At 50.2% G+C, this 26501-nt stretch overlaps 1 protein-coding gene across 1 annotated transcript in view; it reads right to left on the bottom strand.

The window, feature by feature from the left end:
- Positions 1-362: 362 nt before the first annotated feature.
- The window catches only part of CNGB1 (cyclic nucleotide gated channel subunit beta 1), a gene marked incomplete at its 3' end in the record, with an annotated part of 60219 nt that continues 34080 nt past the window's right edge, over positions 363-26501 (bottom strand). Inside the window, exons 16-27 of the mRNA XM_033844521.2 lie at positions 25879-25929; positions 25535-25621; positions 23320-23384; positions 22302-22424; positions 16412-16553; positions 15583-15742; positions 13659-13756; positions 13479-13562; positions 10425-10543; positions 10005-10151; positions 3331-3547; positions 363-704 (exon numbers count right to left, since the gene is read on the bottom strand). Coding sequence (XP_033700412.2) covers positions 363-704; positions 3331-3547; positions 10005-10151; positions 10425-10543; positions 13479-13562; positions 13659-13756; positions 15583-15742; positions 16412-16553; positions 22302-22424; positions 23320-23384; positions 25535-25621; positions 25879-25929 — 1635 coding nt within the window. The remainder of the gene's footprint in view (positions 705-3330; positions 3548-10004; positions 10152-10424; positions 10544-13478; positions 13563-13658; positions 13757-15582; positions 15743-16411; positions 16554-22301; positions 22425-23319; positions 23385-25534; positions 25622-25878; positions 25930-26501) is intronic.

Below are 26501 nucleotides of genomic sequence, written 5' to 3'. Positions count from 1 at the left end.
AATAATAACAGGCGGGGGGCAGGTAGGGTTCTCTAGTGACGGTGGGAACTTCGGGGCACAAACACTGTGAAGTTTGTTAATTTCAAGACCAGCCCTGGGAGACAGAGAAGCTGACATCAGGGCAGGATCGCTGGCCGAGCTGCTAACTGAGAGCAACTGAAGCCACTACTGCAGACCAGCGTCTTGGCCTTCTTGTGGTGCAGGGACTCAGGGCTCACGGGGAGCAGGGGAGCGGGGGAGTGGGCGGGGCGGGGGGGGGGGCGCACCTGCTGGGTTGTGGCGCACTAGCTACCGCCTCCCTATTCCTCCTCCTTCTCCCCCTCCTCTCCCTCCTTCTCCTCCCCCTCCTCCTTCTCCTCCCCCTCCTCCTTCTCCTCCCCCTCCTCCCCCTCCCCCTCCTCCTCCTCCTCCCCCTCCTCCTTCTCCTCCCCCTCCTCTCCCTCCCCCTCCTCCTCTTCCTCCTTCTCCTCCTTCTCCTCCTTCTCGGGGATCTCCACCAACAGGATCTGTTCCCCGGGATCCGGGCCTGGGCTCATGTGGACCCGCACCGAGTGCTCCTCGGGCCAGGCCGCACCCCCCTCTTCTCCCTCGGACCTCCCCTGGGATGCAGGTGGCGGAGAGCCTGGGGCCGGGGTCTCCGGGGCCGCGGGCTGTTTTGGGGTAGCTGATCGCGTCTCTCCCGCTGCGTCTTCCGAACTCTTGGCCTGGAATCCAGAAAAAGTGACTCGTGAGGCAGAGGGGTCTTGGACACTTCCCAGTTCCCTCCTTCTGGGACCCCTGGGACCCCTGAGGAGGAAGACAGCGCTCCGAAATCTAATAGCTGGAAGGTTGGGCGGAGCTGCGTCAGGGTTATGTGGTAGAAACAGTATATTATGGGGAAGTTGAAGGATTAAAAGCCCGGTAGGATGTGGTGAAGCTCTTTGGGATATTTTATGTCTCTGTGGAGTTGCAGGGCCGGAAGCCTGAGTGAAGTTGCGAGTTCAAGGGCAGAGTCCCGTCAACAGTCACTGAGCTACTGAGGGAAGAGAGGCTGTGACCAGGAGGGAGCGCCACCAAAACCTCTGCAGAGCTCAGCCAGCCTGCCCTGCCCGGTTAGCCGGGATGTGTACTCCCTGGTGAATGAGAAAAGCTCTAAGCAAATACTAAGGTAAAGGCTGATGAGGGCAGGAGCAGCTGTGGCCTGGCCCGTTTCCCGAAAGGTCTTGAAGGTTGAGACACCACCCCCGCTCCCCACCGGCGGGAGAATGGGCTGGGTACCACTGGCATTAGGCTGGGCTGAGCCCCTGTGTCTGGAGACTTGGTGGGTACCTCCAACCTCCAGCCTGCGGGTTTCCCATGAATGGGGTTCCCGTGGGTAGAATTAGGGAATTGGGTGAAAACCCAAGCCTTGTGGATACCCACGGCCCCTCCTGCTCTCTCTGACGCCATCTCTGCATGGGAGGAAACTGGGGAGGGAGCAGCCCCCAGAGCAGGAGGCCCAGTGGTCTGTAGGGAGTTTAAAGTGAGAGCAGTCAGCATGCTTATGAGGAATAGAGAAGTCAGAGGGCGCTGAAGGAGGGGAATTGGGTGGGGTGGGGGGAGCCAGGACACTCCTAGATCCCACGGCAGCTCTGGGGACCTGCCGCTCCCTCTGTCTCCACGCGCTTCTGCATGTTTCGGTGCACCTGTTCCCCCCACCCCCGCCCCGCCCATCCACTGTCAACTCTGACAACACGCTTCCAGGGCAGGATGCCCAGATGGTGCCCATTATGGGATCTTCTTGAAGCATCCTGCTGTGAATGGAGCCAGAAGGATCATGGCAAGTTTGATCAAGTGCTTCACTGTGTTTAACATGCTTTTATGAAAGTATCCAAGGTAACCTGCTTCATCTCTGCTACCCCATGTGACAGCCAGGAGTAATGTGGGCCCCAAAAGGTCCTGGAGGAGATTCCCCAGGACACAGGGCTGGCAGTGACAGCGTCAGGATCTGGACCTGTGTCTATAGGCTTCTGTTTAAGAGCTCCATGTACTCTGCCCTTCTGCCCTGGTTGTTCTAAAATTGCGTCTTATGAGAACACTCATGCAAATTTAATTCACATCTCCAAGCTGTCTGGGTGAAGAGCTAACACTTAGAAGCAACAAATCCCATTTCAGATAAAGCCTTTCACTGTACTGAGAACATTCTCGGAGGTCACGTTCACTCAGCCCCACACGCCAGCCAGCACTAAAGACCCCAACTTGCCAGCTCGACCCTGCCCTTGACAGTTTGCGAGCCAGACAATCACACCTGTCCTCAATTTGGGGCCATCGGTGGATGCATCTGGAGAATGTACTGGAACCCTGGGTGACTTTGGTGTCATTCCCCAACTCCTGCTGTCAAATGACCTCTGGATCGGTCTCCTGGACCAGCCTGGATTGAGACTGAGTTCACCAGCCTCCTCTGATTTCTGTCTTGTAGACTGCTGTCCCCTCCCTGCCACTGAGCTTCTGCCTAACCCCACCCCCCCTTTCCCAGCAGCCTCCCTAAAGGACAGTCATGAACAACCATAATTAGTGCAATCATCCTAATTGGCACTCTTGGCATTAGTCACAGAAAAAAGTCCCAGAACTAAGTTAAAAATTCCCTTTAGACTTAGGGGGTGGGGACAGTTGGCACCATGCCTGTCACCTTGGATTTTCCTTTCAGATATTTTAAATGGTCACAGACACAACATTTAATATGAGAACATCACTGTGGTCTGGGGAGGGACACTCCCTGCCCACACCCACTGCTCCTACCTCTGCAGCAGCAGCCGGATGTCCATCTGGGGGAATGCGCCCACACCAATCTCCACTCTCAGTCCAGGGATGGGCATATAAGCCAGTCCTCCCCAGAGCACCACACTGAATGGCTCAGGAACTGACATGTGACCCAATTCTGTCCAGTGACTATGAGCCCTGGGACTTTTTGCTGAAGCTACTGAGAAAGAGGTACTTTCTTTCTGTGGGAGTTCCTCAACCAGGAGGATGTGATCTTGGGGGCTGTCCTCTTAAGCTCTTGGGGGACTGCCTGGGAATGGAAACATCCCCAAGGGAAGCAAAGGTGATAGAATGGCAGAACTCATCCTACCGGCATCATTTGAACTTTTAGATCCAGCCTTGCCTGAACTTTTCAATGACTTGCTCCTATAAATTCCCTGTTTTTTCAAGCTAATTTGAGCTTGCACTGTCACTTGCATTTCTGTCACTTAAAACCAAATGAATCCTGACTGATAGGAAGAAGGAAAAACAGTCCCTAAAATGGAATGCGTGGGTCCCTAGGCCTTCTTCCTGGCACGCGGTTGAAATGGACCGGGTCTCCAATGGCATTACCTGTTCCAGCACCTGCTGCTGTCTTGCAGCCGCCTCCAGCGCAGCCAGCTCCTTGAGTCGCGCCCTGAGGTGGGCAAGCTTGCCATCTTTGGCCCCCTTGGCACCCATCTTTCCTGATGCAGCCAGGGTGGCACTGAAGAGCTTGGGGGTGCCTGGCCGTGGAGGAAGGATGAGTACGCTCTGCTCCTTGGGTTTGTTGTCGTTTCTCAGCATTCTCCTGAAAGAAAGCAGCGTCCGCTAACGTGACCAGCAAGCTCTGGGCGAGAATGAAGCCGCGTTGGTTCGGGCAGAGCCCTTGAGTTGAGTTGTGTGATGGTGTTTGTTTTGACTAACAGTTTCTGAGCTCCTTTTCTGAGCCCAGCACAGTGCTGTTTGAGGCATCACATCTCACTGAACAATCAGAACAACCATAATGTTGTGGGTCTTATTGCCTGTACGTTATAGATGAGGCTCAGAGGGGTTGAGTGGCTTTTCTGAGGTCACACAGGAAATGATGCAGGATACTTTAGTATATAGAATCAGAAATAGGATGTCCAGATGAAAAAGAGCCCGAGCTTTCTGCTTCTCCTTCTTTTGCTTCATTGTCATTTCACCATCATAACCATCACCAATGTGGACACAAGTGTCTGTATGTGTCAGGCTCTGTGCTCAGACCTTTACAGGCAGGCATTCTTTGGTGACCCCTGTGATCCCCCTTCCTGGTGTTCACACCTCTGTGTGACCCCCTCACCTTGAGGGTAGTGGGACATGTGACTTGCTTTCAACCAGTGGAATACAGCAAGGGAGATCAAATGTCATTTTTGTGAATGTGTCACATAGGATTGTGGTCTGTGTCTTACAAGGAGACTCTCCCTTGCTGGCTGTGATGAAGCAAGCGGCCATGTTGGGAGAGGCCTACATGGCAAGAACCTGAGGGCAGCCACTGGCCAATGACTAGCTAGGAACCGAAGCCCCCAGTCCCACAACCACAAGGAACTGAATTCAGTCAACAACTATGGGACCTTGGAAGCAGATCCTTCCCCAGTCGAGACTTGAGATGAGACCCAGCTCTGGCCCACATCCTGATTACTGCCTTGTAGTGGATGCATCTAAGCTGTCCCCAGACTTCTGACATGTAGAAACTTTGAGATAATAAATATGTGTGGTTTTAAGCCACTCAATTTGTGGTAACATTGTTACACAGCAATAGATAACTGATACGCACTTTAAGTCTCACAGTAATCCTTACAGGTAGGTCCTATTATTCTCCCTCATTTCAAATGAGGATGTGGACGTCCAGAGGGGCTGAGTAACTTTTCCAAGGCCACACAGCTAGGAAGTGGCAGAGCTGGAATTCAAACCCCTGCCTTTGACCCCAGCACCCCAAGTCTTAAGGATTACAAAGCAGTATCATGGTCATTATCTTCTTGGACGCTGACAACACTCCATGACCTGGAAAGGGCTGGGATTACCATACCTAGAAGGGTTGGGGAAACAGGCTCAGAATGGGAGGAGTGACACGCCCAAGGTTACAGGAAGTGGCAGAGACAGAATTACAACCCAGATCCAATGCAATATACCACCCTGCTTCTCTAAATAAGGAGAGAATTTTCCATCAAAGAGAGCCCCAGCCTTTATTAAGGAATTCTTCACACTACAAATACATGATGAGTGGTTTGGCTCAAGAACAAATGAGTTTCGCCTGCAGTCTAGCAGGTCTAGAGGACTAATTGGCAAATTCATTCATCAGGGTTCCGGCCAAACTTGTTTGTTTAAAAATGAGGCCATTGCTGGCTGCTTATCTAATCAGAGGCAATGGATTTAAATTGTGCATATTGATATTAATTGCCCAAGACTTACATTTTTGAGCTGGGGCTCTCCCAGGAGACCACAAACATGATAATTTTCAGAGGCCTCTTCCAAGCCCAGCACTGTCACCTGTGTTATTTGAGTCCATAATTCACAGCACGGCAGTCCGTGGGAAGGCTCGGCGTGGTACTCAAATGACACGAAAGAACCATCTACAGGCCCTTTGCTGGTCGCTAATTATCTCTGTTTTGAAACACTGAGCTGACTTCTGGGACATTTCCAGATCAAGGAAATTTATCCTCATTTTCAGATGACATGAGTTTCACTCTAATTACTGTATAATTCACCCCCGGAGAGAGTGGCATGCAGGAGAGCTTTTTGCCCCATTTCTTGGAGTGGCCAAGTCAGAGAGTGAAGTGTCTCACTTCTTTGGGGCCTCAGGTCCCCCATCTGTAAAGTGGGGAGCTTGGACAGAATCTCAGCAACTCAGACTTCCCCAGGCCCTGTGGTTCTCAGACCTATATCTCCTTGGATGGGCAGAGCTCATCTGTGATCCCCTGCCCCTCTCCTCAAGCTTGCCTGTCCAGAGAAGCAGCCTCTGATGAACCGTGCCACAGCCCACTGTGTGCAGCACGGCCCGCCAGCCCCTCCTCCTTCCTCTGGCTGCCTCACCCCAGCACACCGCAGGCATGGCCAGGAGCAAGGCCTCTGCGGGATCCCGGCTGACTTGCTAAACCCACACCTAGCCCAGCCGGAGGAATGGGATGACAGCTATGAGTGTGTCTTTTCTGAGCCATGTTCCTCTTGCAGGGGGCAGGAAGGCAGAGGGAGGGGAACCCGGTACCTATTCTCAGACATGAGCAGTCAGTTCTCATTATCCGCGGTAGTTAAGTTCTGTAAAGTGTCTGCAGACACGGAATTAGTGACTACTGAGCCATGGCTTCTGGGGGAAATACAGGATTCGGTTACGGTGAGCCTCTCCACACGTTTTCATCAACTGTTCATTACATAATCTTGTCTTGTGTGTGTTTCTGTTTAAAGACATCTTATTTAATATACATCATTGATTTGTTTACAATGAACGCGCGGCTCTCTAACGCAGGCCTGCGTGGGGCGACACGAGATAGTGCTTCAGCACTACACCTGGGGCCATTTCAACAGCAAAATCACCAACAAAAATCACAAAAATGTGAAAAACATGCTACATGATGGACCACACAAAGACACCTGTTTACAATATGAGCTGAAACAAGAAGGCAGACCGTCACCTTCTTCAACTTTAGCTGGGAACGTGCGCTGTAGGTGACTCAAATTTTCGCCTCTGGGCACACGTCTGCGAGTGTCTGCGTAAGCCTTTGAGTATTGATTTGGGGATTACAAATAAATTTAGTGAGTAGGCGAATTGCAAGTATGGAATCTGTGAATAATGGGGATTGACTGTGCATCCTTGTCCCTTGGGACAGTAGGGGGACGTGGATAGACTTGGGGGAAAGATCACGTAGACCAGCCACTGGAAGGGCCCCATGGCTTCTCTAAGAACAGCCAGGTAAGATGAATTACAGGGCAGCTTCCTTCCCTGAGAGACCCCAATGCCTTGTCTATATTATGCTTTAAGGTCAACACTGCATCCACTCACCAGGGAGCTGCCAAAGGGATTCTGTAAAAACTTAAGTCACAGAAAGTCACTCCTCAGTGTAAAACCCTGCATAGCTCCCATCTCCCTCAGAGCAAAAGCTAAAGCCATTGTGAGGCTTCCCCTACAAGGCCCTACCCAATCTCACCCCCTACACTGCTCCCATCCCATATCAAGCTACATTCATTTTCTTGTTGGTCTCCATGTAACACTGAGTCTGTGCCTCCTTGGGACCTTTGCACATGCTGTTCCCTCTGCCTGGAATGCTTTTCCCTGCAGGCAGTTCCCCAGCTCACTCCTTCACTCTGGCAGGTCTCAGCTGAAGTGCCACACCCTGAGAATAACTTTTCCTGACCAACTTATCTCACGTAGCTCCCTCCATCACCTCTATCTCTTCATGTGGCTTTATGTTTCCTTATGGCCTTTATCCCCAGCTGACACATCACATAGTCATTCCTTTCTCCGTTGTTGGCTTCCCCGACTAGAATGTAAGCTTTGTTTCCTCCCTCCTGTGTCCCCAGGGCCTCGAACTATCAGCTCAATAAATTATTGTGCTGTATGAATGGACATGGTGAGTTTGTTCCCTTTATGATGACCACTCTCTGTACAGATTATTTATGGTGACTGAAGTGGAAAATATGAATATGTGATAAAAGGCAAGGGAGGAAATACCAGATAGGTGGATTAAAAAGGCTTTATCCCATGGGAAAATTATAGAGAGAATTTAATGGATAAAGAGGAACAATTATTATTATTAACATGTATTGAGCTCTCCTGTGTGCCAGGCCCCCTGCTAGAGACATTCGCATGCACTATTTTATTTAATCGTCTCCACAACAAAGTGATTACCCTTATATTACAATGGAGAAACTGAGACCAGAAAAGTAAAGTAACTTTTCCTAGGTCACACAGCCAGTACCGCACATGGACAGGACTTGGGCCCTATCAGCCTCCAAGCCTATTGTGCATTTTCTACCACATCGTGCTGCTTCCATCACTCAATTGAAAACCTGATCTTAAGTGTTTGAAAGCAAAAAACTGCTTTTCTTAAAAATTACCTTTTCCAGGGAATTCCCTAGTGGTCTAGTGGTTAGGATTCCAGGCTTTCACTGCTGGGGGCCCAAGTTCAATCCCTGGTTGGGGAACTAAGATCCCACAAACTGTGTGGCATGGCCAAAAAAAAAAAAAAAATTACCTATTCCCCAACAATACAAAATACAGATGCACAAAGTTATTCATTGCAGTACTATTTATAATTGCAAAATATTGGAAATAGCCTAAATACAGTTGTTAAAAGGAATGAGGAAGCTGTCTGTGGACTCAGTGAATGTTTTCTGGGATTTCTCGTCAAGTGAAAAAAAGTCAAGTGCAAAAGAGAATCTGCAGTGTGCTATCCTTTGTGTAAGACAGAAAGGGAAATAAGCAAAATATTCTCAGATCTGCCTATTTTTGCAAAAGGAAACACAAGAAGAAAAAAGCAGAAACTAAGGTGATTAGATTCCTGTAAGGGGTGGGTGGCAACAGGTGCAGGGAGTTGGGACCCTGAATGCACTGTTTTGTAGCCTTCTTCCATGTTCATGTTCTACATATTCAAAACACAAAAAATCAACAAGGGTCAGTGTGGGGGAACCCTGAAATGGAACGCAAACTGAAACATGTGAGCCTAGCTGTATTTCAAATGAACAGAAAAACCACAGTAAAGGGAGGAAGACAGAGAACCAATCCAGGTAACCCTGAACACAACACCTACATCATGGGTCCTCAAGCTAAAGACAGAAAGAACTGCTCTCTGCTTAGAGGGCTTTCTTCTTTCCAGGAGGTATGAAATAGGGATTCTGGTGCTACTTTCTCTACATTGTAGGACTGAACAAATGAATCAATGTAGTGAGGATAAAGGGAGTCAAATTTCTCAGTGTTGGAGAAGGAATTTACAAATATAGAAAAGGAGATCAGAATGAACTCTGTGATGTTGGATCGAAATTGTTAGATAGGTAGAAGTAGAGACAGAGATATACAGAGATATAGATAGACACAGACAAAAAAATAGATGTTGATATATACGTATGTGCATATATGTATGTGTGTGTGTGTATATATATATATATATATTTGCATTTATACATACAGGTGTATATGTAGATGTATTTCCCAGCTCTGTCCACTGTGGAGGCCTAGTAACACCCCAGTAGCAATGAGAGCACTTAGTACTCATATCTTGGTTTCGAAAAACCATTCCCCTCTAAAAGGAATCAAGCCTCCTTGGAGAAATGGCCATTTCCAGGGATGCAGCAGGGAAAGTATAAGATGAATCTACGGCATCTTAGTGTGTCTATAAGCAAAAAAGTGCTAAGATATAACAGGGATGTAACAAAAGTTCACTATATTCAGCCTAAAGAGGTGTCCAGTGGCCAATGTGCAACAATTTGAGCGTGAAAATGATTGTAACAGGATATTCATGGAATACAGCAAATCCATACCATTATAAATAGATAAATGAAAAATCAAATAAATGGGAAAGAAAAGAAAGTTCTTCCTCACAGTACATTGCTAGCTAATAAATGTAGAAAGCATGACAGAGTTAGAAAATCACCGTTTTGCAACCACCATGGCGATCATTGCAAGGAACCTTCAGTGGAGGCTGAAAGTAGTGAGGTAAAGTGAGATAAGGAACAGGAAATCTACATCATCTCAAGGTGACTCACCACTCATTACTTATTAATTTCAAAGGGAAAAATAGTAACTTGAGAGTGTGGAAACTTTAACCAAGTGATCAGAGTAAAAAAATCATCAGAATAGGGAGAAAGCAGCCTCTCAATACACTGTACCGAGAAGGACACAACATCACTTCTGAGTAATTCCTGCCCCAAATGCAGAACCTGAAGGTAATGATGAGAAAACATATAAACTTAAATGGAGGGACATTCTACAGAATAACTGGCCTGTCCTCTTCAGAGAAGTCAAAATCCCTGAAGATAGGAAAAGGTGAGGAACTTTGATCCCAGATCAAAGGAGACTCAAATGGCAACATCATGCAGTGGGGGATCCAGGAATGGAAAAGAAGAAAAGCAAAGCTATAAAAGACACTATTGGGACGATTCACAACATTTGACTATGGATTAGGGATAAGTATTGCTTCAATACTGAATTTCGTGATTTTCAGAAAGGTACTACAGTTATGTAAAAGAAAGTCTGAGTCCTTAAGAAATGCACACTAAAGTATATACGGATTTCTTTTACTAAAAAAAAAATGTACCTGGCCTTCTTCCGGAGCAACTTCTGAGACTCCGGATAATGCACCAAAATGTCGTTCAGGTCCTTCTTATCCAGAATGAAGAGGTTGGTAAACCCGTGGGCGATCACGTTAGCCGTGCGCCGGTTCCCGCCCCCAACAGCCAGCAAGCTGGGGCAGAGAAGGGAGGGAGGTGAGACCCTCAGGAGGCTGCAGTTCTGATCACACTTAGCATCTTCACTTTCACCCCTGCCTAGAGCATCACGATGGCCTCACACGGGTGACAGCTGGGCCCACCTTGCGTATGTCAGCAGGTGCCAGTGCTGTATGCATAGCGGTTTCCTCAGACCCACCGAAGGGCCCTTGAGGACGTAGTCCCACCCACTGGCCATCCCTCCCTTCCCCAGCCTTTGCCGAGGTCCCCCTGTTTCACCCCGTTCTGACCTTATTTCTCCAAACACAGATCCAGCTTTCAGCGTCACCAGCACGGACTTCCCATCCGGGCCACCCAAGACCTGCACCTGCCCCGCCTGGATGATGTACATCTCCCGGCCTATCTCCCCCTGAAACAGAGAAGGGGGCGAGTCCCTCTGTCATCACCAAAAGCAACCACAGAAGCAGCAGGGCTGGACCCAGGCGCTGGTGGCACAGTGCAGAGGAACCTGGGCTGGGATCGAGCCCTCCTACCGACTTGGTATGTGGTGTAGAGACAGTCACTTCCCCTCCGGGCTCTCAGTCTCCCCACCTGTAGATTGCAGGATTACGGTGGGGAGTTAGTGGTGTGATGGAAAATGCTAGATAACTAGGCCCAGGTGTAGGGGTATTCGGTAAATTTCCAATTATACGCACCCATGGAGGGCCCAGAGGCATGGAAAAGCTCACAGTGGTTCACACAATCAGCTGATACCTGTGCCTCCCCCATATCCTATCAGGAGCTCAGCGGCATTTGCTTACTGAAATAGGAACGATAACAGCTTTAATAGGAATGTCCACCATTACCTAACGCCTCTCTGTGCCAGGCGCTGCTCTGAGTGCTTTATGTGACCGAGCCTGCTTAGTCCTCAACAGCCCTCTGCGGTAGGAACTCTGCCCAAGGTCACAAAGTTAAGCAAAGCCGAGCCGGGATTTGAAAACAGGCAGTCTGGTTCCAGAACCTCCATTCATATGTTGAAATCCTAACCGCCCCCCCCCCCCCCCCGGCCCCCGCTCCTCAGAATGTAACCTAATTTGGAAATAGGGTCATTACAGATGTAATTAGTTAAAAGAAGATGAGATCATACCGCAGTTGGGTGAGCCCCTAATCCAATAGGATGGGTGTCCTTATAAACGACCTTCGGGCACAGAGACAGGCGTAGAGGGAAGACAGTGTGAAGAGGCACAGGGAGAAGGCAGTCATCTACAAGCCAGGAGAGAAGCCTGGAGCAGATCCTTTGCTCACCGTCCTCAGAAGGAACCTACCCCACCGACACTTGGATCTCGGACTTCTAGCCTCCAGAATTGTGAGACAATACAGTTCTGTCATTTAAGCCATTCCATTTGTGGTACTTTGTTGTGGCAGCCCTAGCAGACTGATACAACGGTCTTAATCACAAATGAAACCAAATGAACGAATGAATGAATAGCTTTGCTTCGGACTAGAATCAGAAATACCCAGTCTGCTAGCACCTTCCAATCCTCATGCCTTCATAGACCGGTGCCCTGGCCTGATACCTATCGGCCACACATGGTGTGTGTAAAGGGAGAGTGACCAAAGACTGGTAAGTGACTTGTGCTTTTGATTCATTTGACAAATATTCCCTGGGCATCTCACACATGCATGGCCTTCTTAACAAAAAGGAAGAAAGTCTCGTTCCCCTGTTTCAGTGTCCAATTTGACATGGGGCTGAAGTGTGAGGGGCTGCAGAGCTCACCCTCATCTCACTGACCCGCCCAGGGGTGGTCCTGGGGTGGCCTCGGGTTGTCTCAGCGAGATTGTCACAGCGCCAAACCTGTCAGCAGAGGGCGCCATGTACACACGTTCACCAAGTGTTCACTTCAGCTCCCACGGCAAACTTCCCAACAATCTGATTCATTTTTCCTCATCAGAGGTAAAGTCTACATCACCCACAAGGATATTGGCAACAGCAATGGCACCGACTCTGTGCCAGCCATGGTGCCAAACTCCCTATGCATATCTTCTTCAATTCTCACAATCACCCCATGAGGGAGATACTATCAATATCCCTACTTACCTATGAAAAGAGTCAGGCTCAGAGAGGGCAAGCCACTTCCCCAAGGCTGCACAGCTAGGAAGTGGCTCCAACGTCAGACAAATCCTTCTATTGTTCCCAAACTTCTCTTGGCCGCTAAGGCTGCAGCTTTAAATTCTCAGCCATACCCTTGTCCCCATTCCCCCAGCTCTTTGCTTCCAGAAACTTCACTGTTATGCAGCATACAGCTTGGAGATGGGGCCCTTCTGGGGCTGGGGGTTCCTGAGTTTCACAGGGGGTTCTTGGGCAATATTTTCACCCCTGTATACACACTAAGCTCCTCCACCCTGACCACTCACTCACCAAGTGAGCTCGGTCTCACCTCGAATCCCAAAAAATGGGAGCAGAAGGGGCCTTAGACACTGTCTGGCCCTGGCATTCAAACCCAAATGAGTCCCAGGATCGGTGGATGATGTCAAGGAGAGGAGGGAGCCTGTGGGGCAGTGGAGAGTGGTGGGACCTGTGGCGTCAGGAGAGGACGACATCCCCTTCAGGGCCAGCCCCTTCTCCGCTCCACATGATTCTGGCTGTTTGGGAAAGTGGGGCTCAATGCTAGCCGATTTTCTGTTTTCAGCCGGAAATCTGGATTTTTATGTGAAACCTTCCAGTTTTTTTTGGCAATGCTGCGCACTTTGCAGGATCCTAGTTCCCTAACCAAGGACTGAACCCAGGTCACGGCAGTGAAAGCACCAAGTCCTAACCACTGGACCTCCAGGGAATTCCCGAAACCTTCCAACTTTTAAAGGCTGGAGACTAATTCAAATTTTTATTTTTAGATTAGTCCAGAAAAAAAGAAGGAAAAAAAAAAACCCATGAAACATCTGTGGGCTGGCTCCTATGCAAGGACCATTAGTTTGCAACCTCTGACCTATCCTACCCCTCCTCCAGCCCCATTTTCCTGACAGGAAGACCAAGACCCTGGAAGCAGGTCCATCTACACAGTCAAGACCCTGCCCCTCTCTATGCTCCTCACTTTCCTCTTCTATAAAGTGGGGCTCCTCATCCTGGCCCCCATGGTCCCAGGAAGAGGGAGCAAGGCCTGAGGCACATCTGAGTTCAGTGCCTAGAGCTGGACAGAGCCTCCTCGTGCCAAACAAGCCAGGAGCCCTGGGGTCAGCTCACCACCCTCCTCCCCTCCTGGCAATTCCGCTCGCCCCACTGTGCCTTCATAGGCCCCCACTCCAGCCCAGCTGCGACAGGCAGTGGCTGTGAATCCCAGACAGCCTTGAGGCTGCCCTGGGCCACTCACCTTCTTGCACACGTAGTCGTTGGGCAGGTAGACAACAGAACGAAGTCTCTTCAGCATGTCGAAGATCATCTGCCGGTCACAGCCCTGGCCCCGAGAGGACGGGAAACGAGCCGTTTAGAGGAAGGTGTGGGCTCTGGACCTTCCAGAGTCTTGAGGGTGGGGACACTGTGTGGGCCATACCTGGAAGAGTGCCACTTTGCTGACGATGTTATAGTTCACATCGATGGCGAGGTCCAGCCGCATCTTATCTGGAAGCTGCACCATCAGCTCTGACTCGTCTGCAAATGAGACCCTGCAAGGTTCAGAGGCACAGCCGGGCCCCTCCTTCACACACACAGGGCCCGTCCACACCACACTGGTGGGGACCCCAGGCACACCATTCCTCTACCACCTGGAACCACTCTAGATTGGGAGGGTATCCTCTCTGCCTCCAGGCCTTTGCCAATGCCATTCCCTCTGCTGGGAACAACCCCCTTCACCTTCCTGGCTAACCCTACTCATTCTGCAGAACCCAGCACTCATGTCACCTCCTCCAGGAAGCCTTCCCTTGACATCCTCTCACCTAGCTATTACGTTATCAGTCCCTGTGCCATAGCACATATCACACCCTTTACTGCAATTGTTTGCCAATGATCTGTCTTCTCCACTCACGTTATAAGAACAACATTAGCAAGAAATGAAGTATTTGGAGCACTTACTATGTGCCAGGCAGTTTTACAGAGTGCTTTACCAAGATGATTTCATTAAATCCTCCCAGCAGCTCAAGAGGTGCCCACTATAACCCACTTTACAGACAAGGACAGGGAGACTCCGGAGGGCAGTGACTTGCCCATGTCCATGCAGCCCAGGGGAATGGAATCAGGACCCCACCCAGGCCCTGTGACTTCAGAACCTATGCTGGGAGAGCAGTATGTCTGCCCCCCACCATGGGGTCTATGGTGCGCAGCTGAGAGCCTGGCACAGAGTGAAGGTCGGTAACTGGAGACAGAAATGTACCACGGGGCCCCAGCCCCGTGCTCTGTCCACTGCACCACAATTAGCTTAGGGCTCAAGTGCTGGGTCTGTGCAACCCTGGGCAGGTCAGAGCCCTCTCTGGTCCTCAACATGTGCCCCTGTGAAAAGTCACAAGGCTGTCACTAGAACAGAATGAGGCAGTGGAAATGAACATGGCTTGGAAACTGTAGTCATGTGCTTTGTCCACAGACTTGCCAACGCCCCCAACTCAGGAGACCGTGGGCCTCGAGTGTGGCTTCTTTGAGAACAGAGTGAACCCCACAGAAGCAGTGGGGGGCCCTTTCATTTTTCTGAGGGCCTTGGGAGACTCTAGGCACAGTGCCAGTGGTCCATAAGCTTTTCAGAGCCCTCTAAAACGATGTCTAGGCTCTGAAAACAAAATTACTAGCTCCCCAAAGTAAAAAGGAAACAGGAAAAAAATGAAGTCAATTAACATGTAATTAACCTATTCAAATTTCACTAAGGATTCCATTTAGAATCTGTGAAAACTTCACTATATTTGGAAAGTTTACAGGTAAGATTCTCCCACTTTGCAAGAATAACGGAGCACACCTCATCATTGACAAGAAAGCAGAAACAGCAGTGAATGAAAATGCATTGTTTTAGCCAATTTCAGAAGCAAAGTATAACATCAAAAAATTTTTAAAAATATATTGTAATAAACTCTAATGGAAAATAATCTGAAAAAGAATTTTTTAAAATTTACAAAATATGTATTATATGTATGGATGTATATGAAGAGGAAGAGAGGAGAGAGAAACAGAGACAGACAGAGTCTTCCCTCCTGGTTCCAATTGTACTTCCATCTTCGAATGGAGATGCATTTCAAGGTGGGGGGCGGCATTCGGAAGACAAGCCCTTCATGTCTTCAGGGGTCTCCTGATGGCTTAACTTGGGCACCGCCCAAGGCCTCCCCAGGCCGCTCTCACTTAAATGTTGGGGCCAAGAGAGGCCCCCATGCTCGGGGCCTCAGGGACATGGGATGAGGCCAGGGCCCAGGAAGGCAGGGCAGGGCACCGGGTCGGGCTGGGGGAGCTGGTGACAGCTGGGTTGGGGCGGGGAGGGGAGTGGGGAGGGGGCGTGGTCTTACCCAGCATGCCTTGGGAGTGCCAGGTGTACTCATACCAGGTCTTGACCCGGTTCTGCACGGACCTGGGGATCTTGTAGAAGTTCATGTACTTCACTGTGCTGTCCATACAGCTGCGGTAGTAGGTCTCTCCCGCAGTAGCGGCCCCCACCACGTCTCTCATCTGGGGGTAAGGAGGGTGGTCAGGGGAGCCGCTGGGTCAGAGCGGGGCCGGGCTCTGGGGACGTGTGTTGTGGGCACATTTACTTAGCACAGCCAGGGGTGCGTGCCTGCGGGGCTGGGGGGAGATCAGGAGAGAGGGAATCCCCGCTCATGTCCACACACAGGTTTTCCGACGATGCTGCACGTGGAGGAGCGAGGCTGCTGGCCCCCTCCCGTGGCCTCAGGTCTCTGGGGCCACACAAGGAGGGAAGGCCTCCCTGGGCTGGGCTGATTCTGGTACAACGTGGCCCCTTGGTGCCAGAGGTCACTTTGACACCATGCGCCACCCTCCCGCCCCGCCCCGCCCCTCCCCGCCCCGAGGAAATATGAACCAGGAGTGCTGCTCCTTGGAGCAGAGCCCCCAAAGGTAACTCTGAGGACCCCTGGTGGTTGCCTCAGGCACTGACTACAGTATGAGCCGCACCCCCAGTACATTAGAATCCACCGGGGACTTCTCTCCAAGGGAACAGCCCAAATCCTCAGCCCCTGCAGAAAGCCATTCAGCCCAACTCTCCAGCTGTCCCAAAGGACTGACATTTCAAATGGGAAGCAACCTCAGAGAGGAAATGGCAGCAAGAGGGCAAAGGGCCCTGCAGGCAGGTGGTTTGGAACAGACTAGTGACCCAGCTACCTGTCCGATCATCACGGAGAAAGCGAAGACACCTGTGAAATAGTTCAGACCCTGGAAGACAATTTCAAAGAGCGTCCTGGGGTCGGGCAGGCCGCCGATGGTGATGAGGGTCTTCACAGCCCAGTAGTAACAGCGAATGTAACTAGGGAGAGAAGAGGAAGGGGACCTCAGTCATCACAGGCCCCGCCCTGTGGATCCTGGGCAGCCTGGCGTGGATACGTGTACACTGTACAAAAGAGAAAAAGCTTTACGGCTCATAAGTGCAAACAAACAAAGAAAACCAAAAAAAAAAAAAAAAAAAAGGAAAAAGCAAAAACCCTGTCCCAACTTCAGAGCCCTCTGCCGCTTGTAGAGCACGTTCACAGGTACTGTGTGGTTTTGTTGTGGCTCTGCCCCGACGCTGCAGAGATACGTTGTCATCCCCATTTACAGATGTGGAAACTGAGGCTTCCGGACATTACTTAGAAGACTTGGCAGGAGGATAAACCAGGGTTTTCCGGCTCCTGATGCCTGGGATCCCTCAGTTTCCCTCAATATGTTTTCAATGTCCGCAGTCTTTCCTTTGCTATCCCATCATGAGGTTTAAGAACAAGCTCAAAAGTGGAAGATATCTGGAGGATCACCTTTTCTGACCCTCCCCCTTGCCTGTCCACTAACCAGATAGTGAAATTGAGGGCCGCAGAGGGAAAGGGAACACCCATGGTCACCAGCTGGCAAGTTCCAGAGCTCAGACTGGAAACCAGATGTCATCTGCTTCTCTGAGCTAGCACCCACCATCAGTAAGCCTTTGACACAGCTCATGAATCATCGGAAAGGGAGGTATGGGTGATGGGGCCCTACTGTGTGGTAAAAGGCATAGGAAATGCCTGTGCTTGTCTAATTATCACAAAGCAGTGAGAGTCCCTCCCTTTTTTTTTTAAAGTTTTGCATGTTTATTTATAATTACAAGTGTACACTACTCCAACAGAGCAGCCCTATTGTTATGTTCTAATTTTTAGCCACTAAGTCCTACAAAAATAAACCTAAGCTTTTACAATATCTTAAACAATACAGAACTAAAATCCTTATAGCTACTTAAAGGGATTTAGTTACCAAGGTGTTTATGTTCATACCTTCAGACCGTGCCCTCCCGTCAGCAAGGTTGAGGTCAGCAGGGCCTAAAGCCAGGGCAGTCTCAGCAGGCTTTCCTGTGCTTCCTGTTCTCCCACCAGGGCACAGGAATTGCCCAGAGCCTGCCCTGGCTCCAGTGTCCTGATACACCCATGTTTCCAGGGTCCCTGCTCTACTGGGAAATGGAGAACATCAACCAGCTGGCCAATCATCTGGTCCAAGAATGACCCCACATTTGTCCTTCCCTGGGCTCTGCTCACCAGCTATTTATGCAGCACCATGCTTAGCGCATGGGCTCTGGAGCTGGACTGCCTGGGCTCAAACCCAGCTCTGCCACTTTCTAGCTTCATAACCTGGACAAGTTACTCGTCTGGTCAAGCCTCAGCGCCCTTCCCCTGAAAGGGACATGGCAATAGAGCATTCTTCACAGGGCGATCATGAGGGTGACATGAGGTGCAAAAGAGCGCCTGGCACACGGTGGGCTCTCAGTAAATGTCAGCTATCAGAGCCTTCCCTGTCACTGGTGCCAGCAGTGGGGAACAATAGACTCACCTATGTCCTCAAGAAGTTCACTGTCTAGTGGGGACAGGCAAGTCAACGTGCAATGAGCACTGGTGGGTGGGGAAGCAGAGGTTGCTGGGGAGTTGGGGCAGTGCGGGGGGAGGCTCTACCTCTGAATAGCTGCGAGGCCTGGGGCAGGGCTCTGGGCCTCCTGACCCCTCATTACCACCTAGTGCAAGAAAAATCTCAGAATCATGAGACAGGCCTGCCCTGTCAATCCCCATCATACCAGTCCTGGCCACCAGAGGGCGTGCTGAGCAGCCTTTAGGAGGACTGAGCTGGGCGCCGCCTGGGTACTGCCTGGACTCTGGGTGCCACTGGGCCACCAATAGAAGATGAGTGATATCCACACAGCTCCTGCTTTGCCCTAAACCCTTACTGGCTGCAGAAGTCAGCCACTGGCATGGATGGCACATCTTAGGGGCCTCCCAAGTCTTCCACGCCACTGGGTCTGTGGGGACCCCTGCATGCTGCCCCAGACCCAGCCAAAGCAGAGCAGGATGAAGAACCCAAATATTAATATATAGGAACTTAGGTCCTTACGCTCCCTGGCCTATAGCAGGTACTCAAGGAATGGTCACTATTTTGAAAGTTATTATTATGGATGATGTTGGATTTCTACAGGAATTCTCCTTCACTACTTGTGCTTTTGCATATCCTGGGGTTCCCTACAGGATTCCATTTCGAAAAGGGTAACGCTGCCAGAAAAGTGTGCCCCTCCACTACGGAGCAGTGAGAACTCCCCAGGGCCATGCAGAGGGAAGTCCCAGATGGTTGGCCCTGTCCTCCCCTGCCCTGCCTGCCATTCCTCCCAGGCCTACCCGTGATGGGGGCCAGGCCCAGCTCCAGGACGTGGGTTTTTAGCCTGTTGGGGCACAAACCCCTTTGCAAAGCTAACAAAAGTTATGAGGAAGCTTCTCTTTAGAAAAGCCAGCATGTTCCCAAAATTTAGTTCCAATTTCAAGGGGTGGTTGTGACCCCCTTAAATCTCTGGACCCCTGGTTAGGAACCCTTTCCTGGTGTGCCGGCTTCCCCATAAGAATGGCCATAGCTAGGAAGTGAGGTCACTGACTCCTGTCCAGGCACAGGCTGGACATGTTACATACTTTATTTATTCTTCACGAGAAATCTGAGTGTAATCCTACCCCCATTTTATAGATGAGAAAATTAAGTCTCAGAAAGGGTAAGGGCCTTACCCAAGGCCACAGAGCAAGATTTAATGAATAGCTTCTGTTCTTCCCTTTGCATAGAATGTCTTCGAGTCCTCCCTCTGCCCCCTTGTGAGGGGATGAATGAATGAATAAATGAGTGAATGAATGGTCTAGTCATGGGCTCAGGAGCAGGGCTGTGGGTGGGTTCAGCCGCGGGGAAGAGGGAGCGGGGCCAGTGGTGATGTAAGCGTGCTGGGCCCTGACCCCATCCCCGACACACTCCACCCCACAGCAGATGGCAGGATTCCCCCCGCCTGCCTGGTTGCCCTGGACCCTGTGACTCTCTAGGTGAGCTCCCCTCAGGCCACAGGCCCGTCGCAGACGGCTGTGGCCATTGGGGCCAAGGTTGGGGCATCTGTACTGAGAAGGGACTTTCTGGACCAACAATCACTCTAGAGAGAAGCCACCTTGGACACAAGTGGCCTGTTCTAGTGCCAACTGGAAACAAGCACGTGGAGGAGGTGAATGTGTTGACAGCCGGACTGAGAGCATTTTGTGTCACTAGTGGGCACAGCCCAGGGTGAGGCAGGGCCTGCCTGAGGGGACTCACTGACCCCCTGGGACCGAACTCTTCCTCCGCCTCTTTGTCACCACAGCTCACCGAGTGCCGGCTGTGGCCTGGCATGGGATCGGTGACTCAGATGCACCCAGTCCTCACAGTTACCTCTTCAAGGTGTGGGGCTCCTATTATCAGACCCATTGGGCAGATCAGGAAACTGAGGCTCAGAGAAACGAAGTGAGCTGCCCACTGCTAGCAGGTGGCAGCACCAGGAGTGAGCTCCGGATTCCTGTTTCTAAAGCCTGTGCTCTGAATCTCCAGGCCCATCCCTGATCTTGACCCTAAGTGCTTCTGTCTCCTTCCCACATTGCCCTCCATCCTCGTTATCACACAAACCCTCTCTTGACCTTTTCTTTTCTTTTTTTTTTTTGCCCTCACGGACAGGGCCCTAACCCCTAACCAGTTCATCTGTCTGCTTCCTGCCTGTCCTCCCCATCCATCCTCCCATCAGCCATCATTGGGAAAACCATCTTTCTGGGATTCCCCTGGGTCCTGTCATTCTCCTGCTTAAAAGGCTTTGAAAGGCAAGTGGTGAGAGGGTAAATGGGCAGCTTTCAATAACCAACCAAGCCTCAGAAATGAGGTGGTGGACGGGAACTCTCTGTACTTTCCAATCCACTTTTCTGTAAACCTAAAACTGCTCTAAAAAAATAGTCTCTTAATAAAAAAAAATAATAATTTTTTAAACACTTCATAAAATGTTCATACCCTTGGCCCTGCCATCCCTCTGTAGGAATTTATTATGAGGAAACTGTCAGACCAGAAGACAAAGATTCCTAAACACAGACACTCCCTGCAGCATCACCACGTGTCATCATGAAAAAACTGGAGACAACTTAAGTAGCCAATGACAAGGAAATGGCTAAATAAATGGTGGTATCTCTGTGTGGTGGGGCATTGGTACCACGGTTTTTAAAAATTTACTGATGGGAAAATATGCACAATATTATGTTATTCTATTTCCTTGTTGGTGACAATTCTTTTCACATTTCTAAAATAAGGATTATCTTATAATCCATGTATACGTTTAATGTAATATTTCCTTTTTTCCCAAAAAGCTATATTGACTCAATAATGTATCATAATTAACTGCATCTTAGACTCAAAGAAAGAGAGTATGTTCCCGATCTTTCTTTTATAATCAGAATATATATATATGTATATGAACAGTAAAAAAGAGACTTCTGCTGGTTTTGCCTAGGGCAGCTCTATCCAATAAAAATATGATGTGATCCACATATGTAATTAAAAATTTTGAGCAACCACATTTTTGAAAAGTAAAAATAGGTGAAATTAATTTCAATAATGTATTGCAGTTAACCCAAAATATCAAAATTAATATCATATCCACATGTAACCAATATTTTAAAAATTAGTAATAAGACACTAATCCAAAACCTGTGTGTTCTCTACAGCTGCAGCGTATCTCAGTGGCCCTTGCACTTCAAGTACTGTACTCGGCAGCCCGGGGCAGCCCGGGGCAGCCAGTGGCTTCGGTATGGCTCAGGTAGGAGGCTGGTTGGCAAGCCGGCCCCGCCTCCCTCTCTGGATCCTTCCACACACCCTGCCCCCTCCAGTGACAGAGGACCCCTGGCTCCCTGACTCCACTATTTCGCTACTCCACACCTTTCTTCCTGCTGTTCCCTCCCCCCGGGATTCTCTGCCCCTTCCCTCCACCTACCCAGGCCAAGCTCAAACTTAACTTTTCAGAATTGACCATCCCACGCCTCCCTCCCCCAACCCTGGGCACTGGGCAGATGGTACCACACGTAAGATTCTGTAGCCCTGCTGTCTGGATTCAAATCCCAGCTCTCTGTGTGATCTGGGGAAGTCACTTCACGTCTGTTCCCTCATCTGTAAAATGGGGATGCTGATGGTTCCTGTCTTGTGTGATTGTTGGGAGGATTAAGTGAGATACTACGTGAAGTGCTTAGAACAGGGCTGGTCTGTATGAGCCTTCTCCAATGCTTGCTATTATTAGTATTACTATCATTGTCACCATCATTAACATTTGAGCATGGACCTCTATGTGTGGCAGCTCTCTGGACTGGCAAGTAGATTTCTCCTTGTTTGCTAGCTCCTCCACGGCTAGCAATGCCCAGGAAGCATGTCGAGCAGTATTCCCTGGCCTTGTTCCCGCACAGCCGTGCCCACAGGGTGGAGGAGTGGACACGCACGTGCTGTGAACTGGCCAACTCAGTAGACTTTGGGACGCGAAAGGATCTTTCTAGCAGGTCTTGTTCATGTCTGCCCCCTTTTGCCTGGCACGTGGCAGGTGCTCAGAAAAATGTTAGATTAGTGAGGATGTGGAGACTTGGCCCTTGAACCTTATCATGACAATGATTCTTTGGGAGCGAGGTGACCTCGGCAAAATGGCGGCAGTGGGACTCCTTTCTGGGAGTCTCGGTACCGTGAATTATTAAGACACAGGAGGAAGACCGCGGCTCACCTGTTTCCCACGCCATCGTAAACCCAGTGAGTGGAGCCAAGGCCCTCATAGGCTGAAGCCCAGTAATACAGACATGAGTTCAAATGTAGACTGTAGAGCAGGTAGGCTGTGGTCCTGATAACCCTGCAAAAGAAGGAAAGGCACGAACACAGTAGCAGAAAGGGTGGCAATGACACATCACCCCAGGGGTCAGAGCTGCAGGGAACAAGCCAGTCTTCACCCTTCCCAAAGCCCACCTCAGAGCCCTCCCTGTCGGAGCTGCACAGCCCTGCCCAGCTGTCTGGTGCAACGGACACTTGACCGATGGGAACCAGTGGCTGGACTGGGCCAACTGGCTGCTCTGTTGAGACTGTGCTGGTTAGGACTGGTGATACTTGAACAGAAAGTTGTCAAGACTGGGGGCTGGAATAGGCACACAGCTACATGTGCAGACAATTCCAGGGAAGTGGAAGAGCTGAGTGGGGGAGGCAGCGGGGCGGGGGGGCAGAGAAGGGACAGATGCATACAGAGGAGCGCTGCTCCGTGAGAGATGGGGAGAGGAGCCCTGTCCCCGAGCGTGGCCTGGCTGGTCCTGGGTCCCAAGCTTGGACATCTGCAAGATGGCCCACTGTGTCCATACAGCCACTACCCCCGTGCTTGAGTGGTTAGGGGGGTCAGTTTCCTGAGCTGAGACTAAATTGAGACCCAGTTCCCTGGAAATGCAGGGGAGCCGTGCATGTCAACCTACGTGAGACCTCCTCACAATTGGGGGAAACGGGACATTCCTGGTTCTCTAAAAAACAAACATCCCTTCGCAGAAGGGCCAGGAAGAGGCCCAGCTTCCGGTGAGTGGCAGTGGCGAGGGGGCCTGGGGGCCAGGGGAGGCCGAAAGGGGAAGTGATGGGGGTAGAGAATGCCTTGCTCCGTTCTTGCTGCAAATGTCCTGGGGCATGTGTGTACGTGCATGTGTGTGCACGTGTGCACTTCTCTGTGTGTGTGTGTGTGTGTGTGTGTGTGTGTGTGTGTGTAGGGGTCTCACCTGTAAATGTAGGCTTTGCTGAGGATGGATTCCAGGCGGTTGTTAAACTCGAAGAAGGCCATGTACTGGGAGAAACAGCAAGGCATCAGGGGCGGCCCGCTGCCCTCACCTCCCAGACCATTCCCCACAGACCCCCGGTGGGAGCGGGTTGGAGAGTGAACATTCAAAATCAGAAGTCCTTAGCCCTTTGAGGAATGGGGGGCCAGAAACTCCATTTCTGAATCTGATGGAAACCCTGGACCCTCTTCCTTGGAAATTACATATAATCATGTTGTCACAGTTTGTGTATAACTTCAGGGACTCCTAGACCTTCCAAATCCTATCATGAAACTTTTAAGGTACATGCATCCCAGGTTAAGGACCCTGTTTTCAAGGTTTACTTATAAAGACAACAATTATATAAAGAAACAGCTGCTCTCTGATCTCCTCAAAAGGCTTATTTATAATAATAAAAGTGTAAGATAACTGCCCATTACTGAGCCCTTGTACGACTGCACTTTATACACTTTACCTTAGCGCTTATTTACATGTATTATCCTTCTCCTTTTACAGAGAGGAAACTGGCACTCAGGGGAGTTCAGGAACTTGCCCAAAACACACAGCTGCTAAGTGACAGAGCCAGGGTTCGAAGCCAGATCACACTCAAAACTGCAAGCTCGGGGCTTCCCTGGTGGTGCAGTGGTTGAGAGTCCGCCTGCCGATGCAGGGGACACGGGTTCGTGCCCCGGTCCGGGAGGATCCCACATGCCGCGGAGCGGCTGGGCCCGTGAGCCATGGCTGCTGAGCCTGCGCGTCCGGAGCCTGTGCTCCGCAGCTGGAGATGCCACAGCGGTGAGAGGCCCGCGTACCGCAAAAAAAAAACAAAAACAAAAAACAAAAAAAAACCCTGCAAGCTCTTTCCACAATGTTACACTTGCCTCTAGATCTCTGCACACATGTTGTTTGACCTTTGAAAATAACATTGATGAAGATTCCCTGTGGGCCACGCTAGCTATCATCCAGGTGTTCATTCTAATTTCCACCTGGAGTTTGCATTGGATGAAGAAGGACCATGGACTTGGATCCTCACCTTGGACCCAAAGAGTTGCATCCTCTGAGTCCTGCTAGAAGTTAGGTGCTTGAGTTACGTTCACTACTACCACGTGGACCAAGATATGGATCCAGCCTCTGTATTTGGGGTAAAACTTGGGCTGTGGATCTAACCCTCCTCACTCTGATGTATGGCTCTAAAGCAACCTCTGCCGCCCCTGGAAGGCTGGCATGTGTCAAATAACACTGGTGCCACTTCCAGTTTCCCTCTTCCTCTGGGCAGCCAGGAAGCTCAGAAGCAGCTTTCATGCTCCATTCCAGATATGCTTTCTTTTCATCGAGGTACTTGCATTCTTCCAGCTTTTCTCTGCCCTATTTCTCCAAGTTATTAAGGTTATTGTGTTTTCCTCTTTTGTAAATTCCCTCATTACCATTTTGGGGAAGAAGCATCAGGTATTATGTAAGGAGAAAGATGAATTTACTTGGTCTGCCAGAAAAATCCATTTGGGGGATCCTGAGTGCTCTGACTAGCTGTCCACTCTGGTCACATTAAAGGATGTTGCCAGGTCTCTACTCTACACTGTGTCACCCTCTCTGAGACATTGGCTCTGCCCCGGTGACAAGAGGAATGGTTGTAGTGACACTGTAATGACAACAACTAATGATGAAACAGGTGTCGGGCTGCATGTTCAAATCCATCCTGGGCACTTCCTGGTTCCTGTGACCTTGGGCAAGTCACCCAAGCTTTCCAAGCCTCTGCTTCTCCATCTTTTAGATGAAGACCATCATAAAGCAGAAGTCTCTCTGTTGAATCTCTATAGTAACTGAAAGCATAGACAGTGGAAACAGGCTGCCTGGGTTCAAATCCAGACTCTACTCCTTCCTACCTGTGTGACCTTGGGCAAGTTACTTAACCTCTCTGTGCCTCAGGCATCTCATTTGTGAAATTCTGGTACTAACAACACTCATCTCATGCTGTTGAGAAGTAGGCACTTGTAAAGCCTCCAGAACAATATGTAACACACAGCACAAATAAGAAGCGCTAACAATTGTAAGGAATTTCCCATCTCCCCTCGGGGCCACCCTTCCCAGATGCCTCCTGCTCCCCAGTGCTGCTCAGGCCAGACATTAAGCTGCCACTGCAGGTGCAGAGCACGGAGGAGCTGAAGGCCTTGGATGGTCTTACCTTCAAACAGCGGGGCAAGCGCAGGAGGGGATTCACACCGAATTTCAAGTAGAGAAAGTCCAAGGGCAAGAGGCAGAGCATATCCATCTGAAATCCCAGCAGGACACCACAGTGCATAAAATAGTATATAACTCCCAGGGTTGTGGGCTGGGGTGAGTGGCAGGGGTCTCCACCTTCAATGGAAAGGTGAGGTCAGAATGCCCCTGGAGGGGCTAAAATTAGGGCAGGAGGCATCCTACCAACGAGCTCCAGCCCGTGCTGGTCCTGGCAGGAACCACGTCACGTTGGCCCCAAAGCAGCCAGGGACCCCAGAGACACCACCTCCCAAGATCCCTGGCACACACCTTAAAGCGCTGAGATTTCAGATAATTGTTGCGCATCTCCTTTTTGTCTGTCTGGAATAAAATGGAATACTGACTGTGAAATGGCCTGAGAGCTTAATCCCTGACCCCATGGGAGCAGCGATGGAAATCCCCGCACAACATCCACCTTCCTATTGAAGTAACAGCCCCATGGATGTGTAGCAGAAGGGACCAGCAGAGCTTCGATGAAAGCCTCACAGTCTACAGATAGGGAGGGTCGAGCTCCTGGGGGAGGCATGGTGGGTGAGGGGGGAAGTTGTCCAAGGGCACTCAGCTCAATTCCAACTTCCTGGATGGAAAGCAGGGACATTGAGCTTATTCTCTCTTACCTGGACCATTTGTAACCTTATTCACTGAGGAGCTGGCCACTGCTCTGATCAGATCAGGAAAGAGGTTGCTCAGGGAGTTCTCTTTCCTCTAAATTGTTTTAGAGGGTCAAACTCAACTTGTCTGCACACAGTGGAGCAGGCTCTGCCAGCATGGGATTATGAAAAGTGACATGCACAGGGAGATGGGAACTCTGCCAAGTCACAATCAGGACTTAGGTTTTCTCCCTAATAAGTGCACCAGAACACAGGCTCCCAAACTGGTCTGGGTAGTGCGGC

This window comes from Tursiops truncatus, chromosome 19, assembly GCF_011762595.2.
Source record: "Tursiops truncatus isolate mTurTru1 chromosome 19, mTurTru1.mat.Y, whole genome shotgun sequence".
Lineage (NCBI taxonomy): Eukaryota > Metazoa > Chordata > Mammalia > Artiodactyla > Delphinidae > Tursiops > Tursiops truncatus.
Note: the sequence above shows the minus strand (reverse complement) of the source record. Positions and strands in the feature narration are given on the sequence as shown.